Source organism: Rousettus aegyptiacus, unplaced genomic scaffold (genome assembly GCF_014176215.1).
Source record: "Rousettus aegyptiacus isolate mRouAeg1 unplaced genomic scaffold, mRouAeg1.p scaffold_m13_p_3, whole genome shotgun sequence".
NCBI lineage: Eukaryota > Metazoa > Chordata > Mammalia > Chiroptera > Pteropodidae > Rousettus > Rousettus aegyptiacus.
Window position 1 is genome coordinate 125,455,030 of NW_023416306.1, and position 15,981 is coordinate 125,471,010.

At 37.8% G+C, this 15,981-nt stretch overlaps 1 protein-coding gene across 4 annotated transcripts in view; it reads right to left on the reverse strand.

Annotated features, from left to right (window-relative positions):
* Window positions 1–6,288: 6,288 nt before the first annotated feature.
* The window catches only part of NEDD4 (NEDD4 E3 ubiquitin protein ligase), a 95,338-nt gene continuing 85,645 nt past the window's right edge, over window positions 6,289–15,981 (reverse strand). For all 4 annotated transcript variants that reach the window (XM_016158379.2, XM_036238497.1, XM_036238498.1 and 1 more), the window contains 9 exons: window positions 15,825–15,895; window positions 14,612–14,707; window positions 14,207–14,280; window positions 13,866–13,926; window positions 11,632–11,691; window positions 11,435–11,542; window positions 10,715–10,811; window positions 8,497–8,569; window positions 6,289–7,952 (listed from right to left, as the gene is read on the reverse strand). In XM_016158379.2, the coding sequence (XP_016013865.2) occupies window positions 7,850–7,952; window positions 8,497–8,569; window positions 10,715–10,811; window positions 11,435–11,542; window positions 11,632–11,691; window positions 13,866–13,926; window positions 14,207–14,280; window positions 14,612–14,707; window positions 15,825–15,895 (743 nt within the window). In that variant the 3' untranslated portion in view covers window positions 6,289–7,849. The remainder of the gene's footprint in view (window positions 7,953–8,496; window positions 8,570–10,714; window positions 10,812–11,434; window positions 11,543–11,631; window positions 11,692–13,865; window positions 13,927–14,206; window positions 14,281–14,611; window positions 14,708–15,824; window positions 15,896–15,981) is intronic.

Consider the following 15,981-nt stretch of genomic DNA (forward strand, 5'->3'; position numbering starts at 1 on the left):
CATCACTGGAATGCTCTGCAGCTCGCACCTGTCCCCCAGTCTTACTACCCTTAAACCGGTAGAATGAGCTTTCTAAAGTTCATACCAAATCATCCTTTTTTTAATTTTTTTTTTTTTTTTGGCTTATGACTTTTGAATTGCTTCCTCCTTGTTGATCAGGTTCCTTGGCGTTGAATATAGGGCCTTTCATGATCAAACTCCACTATTTCTCCAGCCCAATATTATCTCTGCTATTTCACCCGCTGGGAGTAACTCATAATTATCTCTGGTGAGTCTCTTGTTTTATTTCACTCTTTTTCACGGGCCACACGCACTGCTGAAAATTAGAGGGCTGGTTCCAGTTCAAAGCTTTTAGCTGGGCTGAGCTCTCAGCCAGAAGTTATCCATCTGCAGTCTATTAGCCTCCTGTTTGCATTTTGTTATTCTCTTTGCACCAGAAAAAACAAACAGATGTCTCTCCCACAGTCTCTGCCTTCCCCCCAGTGTCAAAGAGGTTCTCGCCCAGGTGACCCCCCGTGACCCCGTGGAGTTCCTTCCTCTGCAGTGGCCTTACCCTCCAGGTGGTCCAGTCTCATTGTCACCCTCCCATTTCTGGCTGTTTCTTTCCGATAAACCACCCTATTCCCTGTCCCCCTTGCCTGTTTAGTGATGATCTTGCAAGGCCCTAGATCTAGGGGTTCACACGGGGTGCTGTGCCAATGATTCTCATATGTTTGCTTCTGCTCACAGCTTCTATGACCTTCAGTATGGGACAGCTTCAGTATCAGCACTGGGGATAACCTCGGCACTCGGGAGCAGATCTCAGGATAACTTGGGGATTGAGCTTCCCTCCCCATAATCTGCATCGGCTCTCTCCCAAGCCATCACTAGAAAACATCTCAGTGGAAATAATATACTTACAGTATAAACACAGCTCCCCTTTCCACCAAATCACCATTCTTTAGCTCCTAAATGTAAAATTTGGAATTGCTACAGAGTGACTATTTAGAATGTTGCTTAGTTTTCAACATTTGGCTTTCCTAGCAGAACTTCTTTCAAGTCTCTGGAGTTGCTTGGAGGAAGGAAGCTAATTTAGCACATCGCCAGATGAGCCACCTCTAGCTGCTTCTCAATTCCCTTTTGCTGTATTGAACCATGACCTAGGCTCATTCCAGTACTGTTCAATATGGTAGCACCAGCCACAAGTGGCTATTTGAAATGTGACCAGTCTGAATTGAGATGTGTTGTACGCATAAAATACATACTGCGTATCAAAGACTTGGTACCAAAAAATGAAAAATATCTCATTAACAACTTTATAGTGATTATAGGCCAAAATGGTAATATTTTAGATATATCAGGTTAAGTAAAATATATTATTACCAGTAAATTCACTTATCTCTTTTTACTTTTTAAAAATGTGCTACTAGAAAATTTTAAATTACAGATGTCACCTGCATTATATTTCTATTGGACAATGCTGGACTAGACCTCAGCTCAGGGTAAGGCCTTAAATATGTCTTCATACACCATCCAAAGGCTTGCAGAATGTGCTACATGTTCCCTCTTCTCTGCTCCTGGCAATACGTAAATTAATAATTAGAGTTCTTGATGATAAACCCTGAATTCTTATCCACATTGTCCCCAAATGGCAAAGGGACGAGTATATATATATAAATTGAGTCCCTGGGGAGATATTCAGAGTCCTAGTAGTGACTGAATTAATAGAGCTTTCTTTTCTCCCTTCTCGTACTTCTTTTGTAGAAGTAGGCAAGGATAAAACATGACTGAATTCTCCTTAGCTTAAAGCCACACAACATCAACATGCATTCATAGGCAATATTACAACGAACAGCGATACTAAAAAAGGAAACCCAGCTGGCTACCCTGCATTCATCACCGAGAACTTGGCCATCCTGTTGGAGGCCTACACATGAGCTATTCCACTGTCATCAGGTCTGAAAGAATATTCATGCTATGCTTGGGCTAATGCTCAGTGACTGTGTCTTTGCAAAGGCATTATTAATCTGGATCATGTTTTCAAGTCCAATGCCATGAAAATCCAGTTTGTTTAAACTGAGTTCATACTGAGCTCGCTGTGTTCATTACCTCTTATTAATTTGAGAGACTACGTTTAAGTATCCCATTTATAAAATATATGCATTACAGAAAAAAAACAACTCTCAAGAAGGCATGGGGTTTGCCTTGCTAATAACTTTATTTTTCATAGGAGAACTTAAAACAGAACCTAAATGATGAATCAAGTATGTTCATGAACGTACAGCTATGGCTTTAATCTTCGGTGAGCTTTCCAAGGAGAAAACTCTGCTCCACACTTGTGGGATTGCACAGGACCTTCCAAGTGACTAGGGCATTTGGAAGTGCTTCTCTCTGCCTCCCCAGAGACTGGGACCCAGCAAATGACCAGTGGATCTATTTTGATTTGCACCCACATCATCATCTAGAACATGATTTTGTTGGAAAGAATACCGACCCTTCAAATAAATAAAAAGAGTAGCTTGACCTTTTATTTCTGTTTAAATAATAAAGAATCTCCTAAGAATGAGCTGAATATGATTTCAGGCCAATTCGACCTTGATGCTGCAGACAAAAGCACTGTCCGGCAGCTCACCTGGGAGTAGTGACTTGTGAATTTACAGCCCCGGAGGTTGAATCTCACTGGCTGACATGAGCATTAGTTTGTCTGGCTCTTCATTGCCAAAGAATGGAAAACTGACCTGTGCACTCTAAAATTAGATGTATTTAAGTGTTTTTCCATATGAATCTCCATAACCCTTTGCTATTCTCTACATTGCGTGGGAGGCAGAATTTCTAGGAATGGCCCCCAAGAGCTTTAGCCCCCAATCCCTGCAACCTGTGAATGTGATAAGACTTCGCTCTCCTGATGGTTATGCCTGTGGCACAGTGGACCTTCAAAAGCGGAGACTATCTAGGTGGGCCTAATCTTTTCAAGTGAATCTTGAAAACTAGAGAACTTTCTCCAGCTGGTAGCAGAGGAGGATGGTAGAAGGGGACATGGGAAAGATTCTAAGCATGAGAAACATTTGACGCATCATTGCTGGCTTGAAGATAGAGGGGGCCAAGTGATGAGGAATGTAGGTGGCAACTAGAAGGTTAGAGTGGCCCCAGCTGACAGCCATCAAAATGGGGACCTCGGCCACAAGAAGTTGGATTCTGAAGGATCATGGAAGCAGGTAAGAACCCAACTTGTTGACAGCTTGACTTTGGCCCTGTGAGACCCTAAGCAGAAAACCCGGCTGAGCCCATGCGGACTTCTGACCTACTGAACTGTGAGATAATAAATGGGTGTTGATTTTAGCTGCTAAGTTCATGGTTTATAATTGGTTATGTAGCAATAGAAAATGAAAACACCATGGCTTTTGTTGTTGTGGTTCATATTCTACTAAATTACAAGCTGTGCGGCCTCAGGTGTTACTTGCCCTTGAGCCTGTAAAACTTGCCTCGCTGCATTTTTATGAAAATTAAAAGGATTATATGCTTAAACGTTTAATGCAGACCCTGGCTCTCAGCAGGCTCTCAGTAGAGCCCCCTCTCTGCAGGTGTATTGATATAGTCCCCAATGTCCCCCCAAAACCGAACTTTCTGCATATAGCACAGTGCCAGGGACACTCTAGGTGTTCAACACATGGGCGCTGAATGGATAGTGTACACAAATGGTACTCATCACATCACCATAGTCATCAAATAGTTATGTGCTGGGAAATGAACATATTAAAAAGATGTATACAAAGTAGTTTCTGTTCTCAAGATGCCCAAAAGTGTAGGAGAGAACGATGTGAACACTTGTAATACAATGCCATTCATGTTAGCATATACCAAATGCTGAGGCCTCGGCCCCTTTCCACTGGTCCAAAAGGAGGAGTGATTTCTCAAGTGGACGTTAGGTGTGCCAGGCAGAGCAGGCACAGAAGAGTCTGTGGCAATTAGGGGCTGGATGGGGGCCTGGTTTGAGTAGAGCATGGGGTGCCTAAGTGGAGTATGATGAAGGTGGAACTCATATATTAAGCTGACAGACTGTATTTCATGTCAGTGGGTTTGGGCTTCATGTTTCTGGCTAGGAGCTCCAGAGGCTTTTTGGCTGTAGAGTAGCCTGATCAGATTTGCTTATTAGGAAGGAAATACTGGTGTGGGATGGAAGGACTATATGGGATAGAGCACAGAAGAGACTGGCAGAACCTAAACAGGGAGCTAGTTTGGTGATAATCTTAACTTTTAAAAATCCACAAAAATCCACTGAACCCCTTTATTCATAGTGAGGTCCTGAGAGTCTAACACTTAGGTTAATATCTGTTATAAAAGGAATGTGTCTGCCCCCATGGACAGCAAAGCAGGGACCGCCTGTATGGTTGATGCATGGTGTGGGCTAGCTACTGCTTGAACCGGTTAGCCCTAGAGGGGGTGGGAACAGAGGGGGCAGTGGCCTGGGTCCCAAGGATTCTCTGGATTTTAGTGGAAGCAGAAGACTGGAACAGCACCTCCTCAGAGCCGGCCTGGGGCCAGGGAGTAGATTCCCTTCCAAATGGGAAACTTCCAGGTGTCTAAGAGGAAGAAGGAAAAGATACCCAGTTCTGAATTAACACTTGGAACTTTTTTTTCTCATAGGAACAACGTTATGAACAGTGGTTAGGTTCAAGCCTGGCCTCTTGAATGAGCAGCACCAGTGCCTGAAATCCAGTCCATTTGTAACTTCATTGTCTTCTGGATATTTCACTAACAACCAGACTTCTGGAACAGAACATGACCTGTGTGTAAAGTGGAGACTATCTGTGGTTAAGAGTGTATCATGATGTTAGTTCATCAGATATAAATTCAAGATTGTCTTGAGAATTCCATATGTGCTTCAAAGGACTAGGCCAGAAGCTATCACCCATAATACTGGCTTGGAGTCATTTCTAATTAAAAATGAATCACAGTTTTTTTTCTTTAAAATTAGAATAGAACTTTATTTGTGGTATCAAGATTTTTTTAAAATGTTATAATTTACAGTATTCAATAAATTTTGATACATTAATCTTGATATACATTTGACATATTAGATTTTTAAAAACAAGGTCAATGGTTTATAATCAAAACAAATTAACTTCATAATTATATGGAATAATTTCAGCATTATAAATAAAAAATGAAAACAAATACCATTTAAATTTGAGTTTGGATGAAATGCATCTGTAATGCAATTTTGTGTCTATATTAAAATTTGAGTCCGGAGAAAATATAGGCTAAAATTATGTGCTTATAATTTCTAGAAATACATGATTTCCTTGCTTTAAGACAATGACCCTATTTACTCTCCAGCCACAGAATACATTTGAGATACTTTTCTTTCTGGGGTGAGGGGCTGTATTGCTTGAAGCAGGTTTCTTCCAGACTGTCGGCCCACATCTGGGAGATGAAGGGGATTATGGTCTGTGGCTGGGGGCTGGTAGGAATGAGTCTGGTCTCATTATCACTCTGTTTTATCTGAGTCATAGGATCATCCAAATGACTATCAGTCAGATGAAAAGCAAGTTTTATTTTTTCTCAAGCTCTGATATCTGCTATGGTATTTCATAGAAGTAATATTTAGACAATCACATGATAAAATCCCGTTTTAGCAAAAATAGTTCTCACATTCAGTTCTACATATGAGGACATTCCAAAAAGCAATGGCCCATGTTAATTACTTTGCTGATGTAGAGAAAATGATTCTGATGGTAAGATCAATGTATAGATAAACATATGTATATATGTATGTCTGTTATGTATTCAGTATCAGAGATATTCCTTCTTCATTGTCTATTAGGAGGCCTTTTATTTTTAAATGATGAGATTCTTCTTTGGGAGTGTAATTAGTGTCCATACTAGTTTCGACAAAATCTGATGGTCAGCACAAAACACCTTCTGATTGTATGATACCTTACAAAAGACCTCTCTGGAATCACCTCACATGACAATGAGAGTTGGCATGATGATTCTCATTTGACAGATGAAGAAATAGGAGCCCAGGGAGGTTAAGAAAGTTGCTTCAGTTTAAACAGTTGGTAAATGATAAAATTAGGACTATACCTGGTGGTCTTGCCTGAATGCTGGTTAGCATGGCTGGATGAAACACAGGGTGTGTTGATCTGAGTTACTCTCCCTAAGCTGAGCTGTTGATGTGCTGTTGGGAAAGTGGTTTTGGTACTATCACATCTGAGATCTCTACCAGGTGCTGGCAGGTACCTATCTTATTATACCTCAGCCAACTTAAACCAATAGCCAGAAGCACTTTTTACAACTCTCAGAATGTATATACATATATGTATTTAAGAAGATTCATAACATATAATTATTTACAGTTATGCCTAAATCACCAAGATACCATACTGAGAAATAGGTTTAACTGTTTACAAGAGCATTTTCTGTATAACCATTCCAATATAAGTATAAAACATATAAATTCAGGCTTGGATACTTTATCTTGGCAGGTACACTGGAACACTTTCGCTTTTGCCTTATTCTACTCACTCCTACTTTGATTGTTTACGAATTCATTTACACACCTTTAAGTTCCTTGGGAGTAAGGGCTGAGCTAGAGTTCTCAGAAGCTGACAACTCTTACCCCAGAGCCTAGCACAGTGCTATGTGCATGGCAGGCTTTATAAACAAATAAACATTTGTTGAATCCATGTACATGGTTTCTATGTACTTCAGTTTAATTAAAGTAGGATTCTATCTGTAGCATTCTGCCGAAGAGTTTTTGATTTATAGTAAAACATCATCATTTTCATAGTAAACAGTATTTTTTAAAAAGCATAAGGAATATGATAATAAATTTAATACATATTATGCATTATAATAGTCTTTGGTTATTTTAACTAATTATTTGGTTTACTGACTAAAGTGAAATACTAAAAATACAAAAAGGCAACTACAGAAATTCACTTAATGTGTAAACATAATAAACCCTGTAAACATATAGTTACTACATAATTGTGCAAGTGTAAAGAATGACTAGTAAAGGCAAGTATTATACGTTTAACTTAGTTCATTGAGGCACATTTAGAAATACTGCTTTGTGGAGCTTTAATGTTCGAAGAAGGAATTCTGTTAACTACAACATGAGAGAGCAATGGCTATACCAATGAACCACAAGGCTATACAGGCAAGAGGATGGCATTACTTTTTACCCTTTGCAAATGTGAACTTGCTTCACATGTCTTATATACCACTTTGTTTAGTAAAACCACATATTAACAAAAACCAAATACTTTTAAAATGAAGAAGTAAACAATTTTTTTTCCCCCCAGTGAGTCAGTTGACTAATATAGCTAACACACTTTCCAAGGTTTTTCCAAAAATCTGGGCAGTAAGGTGCATGAGGCAAGTCCACACAATAATAAACAGCTGCAGGCAGTGCTAAATATAGTGTAGTTTACTCAGTATTAAAGTATTCTTTTCCAAATTTCAGTTTCCTTCTCAAAAAGCATCAAACTTTTCACACATGACACTCATCACAAATATTTCACAGTTATAATTTCAGTAGTTTAAGAAAGGACTGCCTGGAAAATACTGTAAAAGAGGTAAATGTTAAGGACAGGACTCACTATTTCAGGCACAAAGGACTTAGGTCCTGGAGTGTGAACTCTATAGATAGAATGAAATAACTGTGTAAATGAAACACATTATTTTAAAGTAGATAAAATAATGATAAAGTTGTCATATTGTTTCTCCTAATGCTTTTAAATGATTTTCTCCAATATCTGAGAAGAATCAATGGCTAAGTTTTACTAGTTCCCTGGAAAATTTTAGGTCAAGATTTTGCTTATAAAAAAGTATCAGTAAAACACCGTAGACTATTATCTGTAATCTAATCGACGCCATCAAAACCCTGAGTGTTCTCAATTGCCATCTGAAGTTTATCCCACAATTCTTCAAATGATTCATAGGGTGGCAAGTCCAAGCGATTAAAGCTGAAAAACAGAGAGGAACTGGTTATGGCAGACACTGACAAAGCAAGTATCACCATGGTGAACACTATAATGCAGCTAATTATGATGGTATGTATGTTCAAACAATACTAAAAAATGTCTTATATGGGGCAGAAGGAAGATATAGGACTGGACTCTAGGTATGGACTCTACCCATGACTTCTTGGTAGAGTCCTCTTGCTCCTGCCTCACATTCCAAATGTCTGGGTTCCTCTGTCATTTTAACCTCCGAAAGGGAATGTTCTAGCTTCTGTCATTCATGGGATGGAGGCAACACATGGTCCACACTTTAGATGGACCTCTCCAATGTGCAACCTGATGTCAAGCCCAGGCCTACCTGGTAAAGAAACACCTGTTCTTGGGTTGGTGCCACTGCCTCCTTCTTCTCCTTCCCTCTCTGGTCCCCCTCCTCCTGCACAGCTACCGCAGACACAGTACAGAGGAGGCTAGACCTTCTGTACCTAGACTGTTAGGAGAACTTTGCTCTCTGAGAGCTTGTTCTCTCAGGGTCAAAGAAACTGCTTACCATGTGTGGGCTCTTGGCAGCTTTTCAGGGGTACCCCACTGTTCAACTGTAAATGACTGTGGTCCATTTGAGCCTATAAGAAAGAAGTTTGCTTTGGTTTCATTTCCTCTTGACAGGAATCCCCAGGCAGTTCACAACTCACTTTTTCTAATGTAAAACTTAAACAAAACTAATCTAGTTTCTTTAAACTCAAAAGAAATGAAGGCTCTCCTGTGCTTAATGGCTTTACTGTCCTGCTATAAAATGAGGGTTTCTCTTCTATCAGTTCCTTTGTGACCACCTCAAATTCTACTATTAAGTAGGAGTTAATATTTCCTCAATCATTTTGTGCACGTGTGTACATGCATTTTTATGTGCATGTGATCCTGTTATACATGCTACATTTTTCTTTTATTATGAACATTTTTAGAAACTCTTTTTTTCTTTGGCATTTTCATTTATCTCTTCCATCTCCAATTCTCAATGTCCTCCAATCACCCAGGTAAGCAATGTTGATGACACGACGTGTAACCTCCCATACTTTTTTCCGTGTCTTATCATCATACCCAAATATGCGTCTGTGAGTAGAATTGTTGGAAACAGCACTAAAAATATTTAATATTCACGATAGTACAGCTTTCTCAAAAAGCATCACTCTTCACAAATTACCCATCCAAACTATGTTCATAGTGGAAACTTCAGCAGTTTTGTCACTGTTTTCTGTAACATGGAATCTTATCTATTCTCCTGCCCCTTGATGTTCTCACCTAAACAATCCATCAAGAAAACGCCCTGTAAGTCAATCAATATAAACATAACATACTTTTATTGGCCAGATAATATTAACATTTTGAAGCAACTTCTGCTTCTTTTTGTATAAATACATAAGAATCTGAACTTATATCCCACCATTAACAATTCTGGCTCCATGTGTGGGATACTTCTACCAAGTTCCAAATAGTTTGTGAAATCAGTAGATGGCTGTAGGCCTGGGCGCATAAAAGAGGGAAGCAGAGCTAAAGCTGGAAAAAGGTGTTCATCGTGCCTTGATTTTCTCTATGAACTTGCTAAAGCATAGGAGCAATGGAAAGGGAGTCAGGTGAAACCACAAGAAAAATAAATGCTAAGAAATCCAATCAGGCAAGAAATGAGCCCATTGGTTAGTGGCACAGCTCCTGGTCTCATACGTCTTACTGGGAGTGGTTATTCTAGGTGGAGAAGTGGCAGCTGCTTAATAGGTTCTGCAAACAAATATAAATGAAGCTTAACAAGACCAGGTTTGCCAAGGAGGAGATAGAGAGGGTTAGCAATCCCATCATTGAGCAAAAGCTTTCTATTTGCCTGAAAAATTCAGCTTAGCAACTACTTAGGCAGCAGTCCTTGACTTCTAGTTCCCAGAACAATTTTAATCTTTGTTGCTCCGAGTAGGGCTCAAATCTTAGCTATACCTTCTTTGAAAGATTTGTTCTTCTTGTTATATTTAAAAACAAGTAAGTGTCATTCCAATAAACAATATGTTAACAGATGGGAGACAAGTTGCTGTGATCTACGTCAGAAACAGTCCGTTTTTTTATACAAAATACACCTCTTGTGTTATGAGGTAAACTGACCAGAAAATAGTTGGACAGGATAAACAAAATTTCACCTTATGGAACACTAACTTAATAGTAGCTATACGGAATAGCAAGAGATATGTACAGTCTTGTCCCCAGTCTGGCCATTTCCCACAAGGATGGGAAATAGTAGCCTAGAGATTCTCCATCTCCATGCACGAGGATTCTATGATTGAAAAAGTTTTGGAAACACTGTTTTGTTTTGTTTTCCATAGTAAAGGTTCTGAACGGGTCCCAAAGAAATCTATTTAACTTTGTTTAGCCCAGTATTTCCCATATGTATTCTACTTTAGTACTCTTTTTGCTGTTGTTCTCGTTGCTGTACACTTGTGAACATTATGTGGAAATTTACATGCTGTCCTAAACTCAATCTACAGGCAATGCTTTTTCTGTAACGGAATGCAGGATTAGAAATTCAAGTATGGAAAATAAGTGATTTAATGTTTCAAGTTTTCTGGAGGTATACATATATTTTGGCCTATTACAGTGTACTAAATTATATTATTTAAAAATCTTTTTTTTATTAAGCTAAATATCTGTATAAATGATAAAGCTTGAAGACTAATCAGCCATAATAAAGACAATTGCATCACTCCATTTTTAAATCACATATGGAAAATCCTTACCATATAGTTCAGCAAATCCATTCATAGGCACACGAGATGTGCCAGTGACAAACTGAAGTAATCTTATTCTTTTTTCTGAATCCATCATTAAAACAGCCTGAATAAGGTAAAAACAGCATGTAGGAATACCATTGGAAAAAAAGGGTTACAAAACTCTCCTGAAAAATATGCCATTAGAATTTAGTTAGAGCATTAATGATCACTTATTAAATCTGCATGTTTCTTCAGTTAAACTGGTGTTTAGGGGTGGTTTATAAAGTTCTTAAAAATTTCATATCCAAGGCAATGTGGCAACTCTTTAGAATGGGATTATAACTTAATAAAATAACAAAAATTCCTCCTAAGAGGTGACTCATGGCTTTTAAAAAATGAAATTTATTGATATTTTTGAGTGGCATACACATTTCTCCACAAGACTGAGACTTCTAGAGAATAAACAGCAGATTATTGCAAGTTCTCTTGAAAAGTCCCCACTTTAGTAAGGAACTATAAGTGTCTATCTCAGCTGTCACTGTCAATAATACCTTCTGAGCACTTTACCTTACTTATCTGTAACTATGTCTGGAGACCAGGACCATACCCAGAAGGCAGATGTATACAGTACAAAATTAAACATAATTTGTACTGGCCTATATTTTGTCTTATCTATAAGAGAAAGTAACTAGCAAATATGACCGAATCTATCAAAAGTAATTTATGAAACTAGAAGCTTTCAGTTACCTTCCAAAACCACTGGATGACTTGATGGTTGATACTGTAGCCATTTTTATACTTTGTGTGTTCTCGCCAGTCGTTCACATCAACGTCTCCCAAGCCACACATAAGAAGCTGCATAAAAAGAAATGTCAAACTGTAGGCAAGAAAAATGGGTACAAAAGTCCTGTTGTAAATATTATTATGAAAATAGTATTTCTTACCTCTAGCTCATTTTCATCAAAAATTTTGATGAGATCCTGTGGTATTAGTTCAAAAAATCCCTAGAAGAAAGAATGGATTTAAAAGCCTAGTTAGTAAGGTCAATAGACAATCCTTTACTTTAGCTCTTGTGTGCTACTGGAGAAATTATATATTCATGGGCTCTAAACTCAACTGAGATTTAATATTAGCAAGAAAGTCTAAGTGTCCATAGTCTGCTCTCTCACTGATTCCTCAAAGTGGCAATTAGAAAACTTCGTTTTCCCCATACTTCTCAAGCCTTGTCACCCCCTTCTTCACAGCAGATAATTTCTATCTGAGAGAGAAAACAGGTGATTATGCAAAATGGAATGTACTCAACCTTCCACATCCCCATGTACCAACCAGCACCGACATCCATCATGACCTCCTTCTTACTGCAGTGGAGAGAGGTATTACTTCCTCTCCATGCTTCACCTGCTTCCTCAAGGAGGTCATCTCACTAAACCTCCTTCTCTTTATTAGCTCATTATTTATGCATTTAAATTTGTTCCAGCCACATCTACCTTAAAAAACCAAACGAAAGGGCAAACACCTCTTCTCTTCATAGCCAAGTTCTTGACAGTGTTACACATTCCTGAATCTAACCACTCACTTCCTGTCTATCTCTCGACTCATTGCAGTCTGACTTCTCTGCCCCTGCTCCACTGAACCTATTCTAGAAAATGCCAAAAATGGCTTTGCAGCCAAATCTGATAAACACTTTCTAGTTCTACATCTTAGCTGACTTCTCTGCAGCATGATATTGTTGAAAACACCTTTGTTCTTGAAACTTTGCTGTTGATGGGTTTTCACTGATGTCTCTCTCTGCCTTTGCTCATTTCCTTTACCTTTTTTACCGTCCATTCCTTAAATGTTGGTGTTCCCAGGTCTCCATGTGTGGCCATCCACTTTCACCTTGCTGTTCTTTCAAATTTTCCACAGCTCCACTACATATCCACTGATGATTCCCAAATCCATACTGCCGCCCCAAATATCAACCCTTTAAATCACCCTATGTGGTGAATCTCCCCGTCTGAACACCGTTCAAACGCACACACAGCTCTCTTCCCGGCGCCACTGTCTTTGCTCCTGCCTTTGCCTGCATTATGGTAACACTTTCTCACCAGCCTCTCCTGCCAGTCTTGCCCTCCTCTAATTCACTACATATCATGGCTAGACTGATCTGACTAAAATGTAAATTGAATTCCTGGGTTTTCTTGTTCAATAGTCTTTAATGCCACCTTCCTTCCCCTCAGTTGACTTCAGAGAAAACTCTAACAAACAGGCCCTTCATAATCTGGTTTTGGTCAGCTCTCTAGGCTTAGTTTTACCTCTTACATCCTCTTACCCAGTATAGAAATTGCTTGTATTTTCTCTAATGTGCGCATCCTGTTGTATTGCCAGACTTCACGTACGTTGCTCCCTCTGCTCGGAATTGCATTTCCCTCTTTTCTGTGGTTTGCCAAACCCTCTAGTTCTTCCCTGCCCTTTCTTCCATTTCTCTCTGCTCTGGTTTCTTCCTCTCATCTGTGCTTCCCTAGCACTTCAGCTTTGCCTCTATCCATTTTACTCTTTAGATTATCCGTTCCTTGATAGCAAAACCTATGTCTCATTGCCTCACATAGCACCAGACACATAGTCAGTGCTCAATATTGAATAAATGAAAAAGTATGCAACCATTATTTAACAGAAGATTTTAAGTTAGCTTAAGACATGAGTGCCCTGTCAATAGCTTAATTGTTCATCGATTGGGCAAGTTTAAATAACTTATAAATTTATATTATGAATAAAATACGGCCACAAAGAAAGGTAGCTATATATCTTCAACACGTAAGGATCTGTAATAGATAGCTGATAAGAGAATAAAGCAAGCCGCAAACCAACATGTATAGCAGGATCCCATTTAGAAAAAGAAACAAATGGCACATTCTACTATCCCTATAGCACTTGTATTCCTTTGTTCACCTAACGTTACTCAAGGTGAGAGGTGTAGGACTAGAAAAAGGTGAAGGGCGGTGATAGGTATGAAGGTTTATTGCATGGACTTCCTGAACATCTATTCACTTAATATTTTGTTAATATAAAAATAATCATTTGAATGGTTTTGAAAAGCAAGTCACATACTAATTTTTTTTCTTATGTGATAAGACCCATATTGAAAACTTATGGACTGTATTTTGAAATTCCAGAAGAGTAAACAAGAGAAAATGAATACCTCTTTAAACGCAGCCATTTGCTTCTGGATTCGGTTCACAAATCGCCACTGTATTACAAGACTAAAAGAAACAAAACATTTCATCTTTTTCACATGAACCAAGAAAAAATGTTAAGGTACATTTGTTCTGGCTAGAAACAAAAAAATAAAGACTGGCTGGGCCCAAGGTAAAATTAAATATGAGTGGGTAATAGGGCATTCCTATAGAAAGAGAAAAAGATCTGAGACTCTGGCTAAAGAAAAAGAGAATGTACAATGGGTCTTCCCAGAAAAGAAGTAAAAATTATTTCCAATAAAGTATTTACTCAGTATGGTAAAATACTTACTAACAAAATACTTACTAAATATATTCCTTTTTGTTCTTATTGGTGACAACTATTTCTGATCCACCAGTTTTCAACTCATGTTGATGTGTCTAAAATTAAACATGATACCTTGATATGTTATTTTAGTGAAAAAAAAAAGTATACATATTATAGTTATACCAGAAACCTGGTGTTTTAAATTAAATCCATTCAAAAGCTAAGAAAACTTAAAATATTAGTCTTACTAAAATAAATATGAAATGAGTCAAATGTCAAAGAAAACAGAAATTCTTGCTGAGAGACAGCTTTTGTTACTGGAAAATAATTTTAAAATAGAGCACAGAAGTGTGTTGAGCATCTGCAGTAGTTAACATCTAAACTTCAGTTATAATATTTGTTTCACAGTTTATGTACCACTTTAATTAATCAAAATTTACAAACCTGTCCAAAAAGTTCTTCATCTATGACAAACCTAAGGTCCAATTCTGTTGGATCATTTTCAAGAATCCATCTTAATGAGTTATAATATTCACTATCCTAAATGGAAAAAAATCGCATATTTAAAAGTTACATATAAAAAGAAGATACCTGACCCTCCAAAGAAATTATACTGAGGAGCTGAACAACTGAACTAAAGATAGAAAGGTCTTGGGACAACTTTTTCATACACACACAAGTATTATAAAAACAGATCAGTGACCAGTAAGTGTGAGAGTAAAAATGCATATATATTAGTAGAGTGGTGACTGCTTAAAAGTTTAGAATTTATCTGTGTGGAAGCAGTAAAGGTACAGATTTCATTATCCAGTTAAAGGTCAATAAAGCGGTTTTCAGAAGAATCCTAGCTTCCACAGATACCCAGGAGCACCTAGGACCTTTCTCATCTGGTCTATGAGATGGCGTGTGAAGTGTTTAAGCAGCTATGAGGAGGCTGTTATTTATACCTGGCCCGAGTTAAAGAAAAATCTCAAATACAAAATCTTAATCAACCAACTCAAATAACTGTACAATCTTATGATTTATAAAGAATCATACTGTTCACACTGATAATGTGTCACGAAAAAGAAAATAAAAAATGAACTTCGTACCAAGAAAGATTTCTCAGAATCTAGGTGTACATCACAGTGTTTGAGGCTATTCAGTATGGGCTACAGCCAGGATTCAATACTTGCGTTTCTGTTTCTTTGCAGTGGCCTAATCTCAAGGCCTTGCCTTTGAACTATTATTTTGAAAACATATACTATGCATCATTGAAGATCACAATTCAAATACTGATGCAAGAAATACATAAAAATGTTGTATAGCATGTTGAAGTATTTAGGAATCAATTTACTGATATCTGTAACTTTCTTTGAAATGCATCAAAAAATAAGATGGGGTGATGGATAAAGGGGTAGACAGGTGAAGAGGTAGGTGAAAAGTAACATAAAAAGCCAATTGTGGAATGTGGGTGGTGGATATGCACATGCCCACTGTAAAAATTTTTCAATTTTATTATATTTTGGAAATTTTTTCATAATAAAATGTTGGGGAAAATGTTCATTTGTATTTTGGAACATTATAATCTATTAATTTCTTCATCATTAAAAGCTAACTCTAAAATATTCAGTTGCCAGTTAAATAATACTCTATATTATAAGTGAAAAACACATACCACTGATTCCATATCATGAAGAGTTATTGGTTTGTGTAGCATCATCTTGTAAAATGGGCGGATGAAAAAACCTTGCAAAAAATCAAATGTATGTAAAATGACTACCAAGTGAATGGAATCAGATAATTACATTCTAATTATATTACATAATTATGCC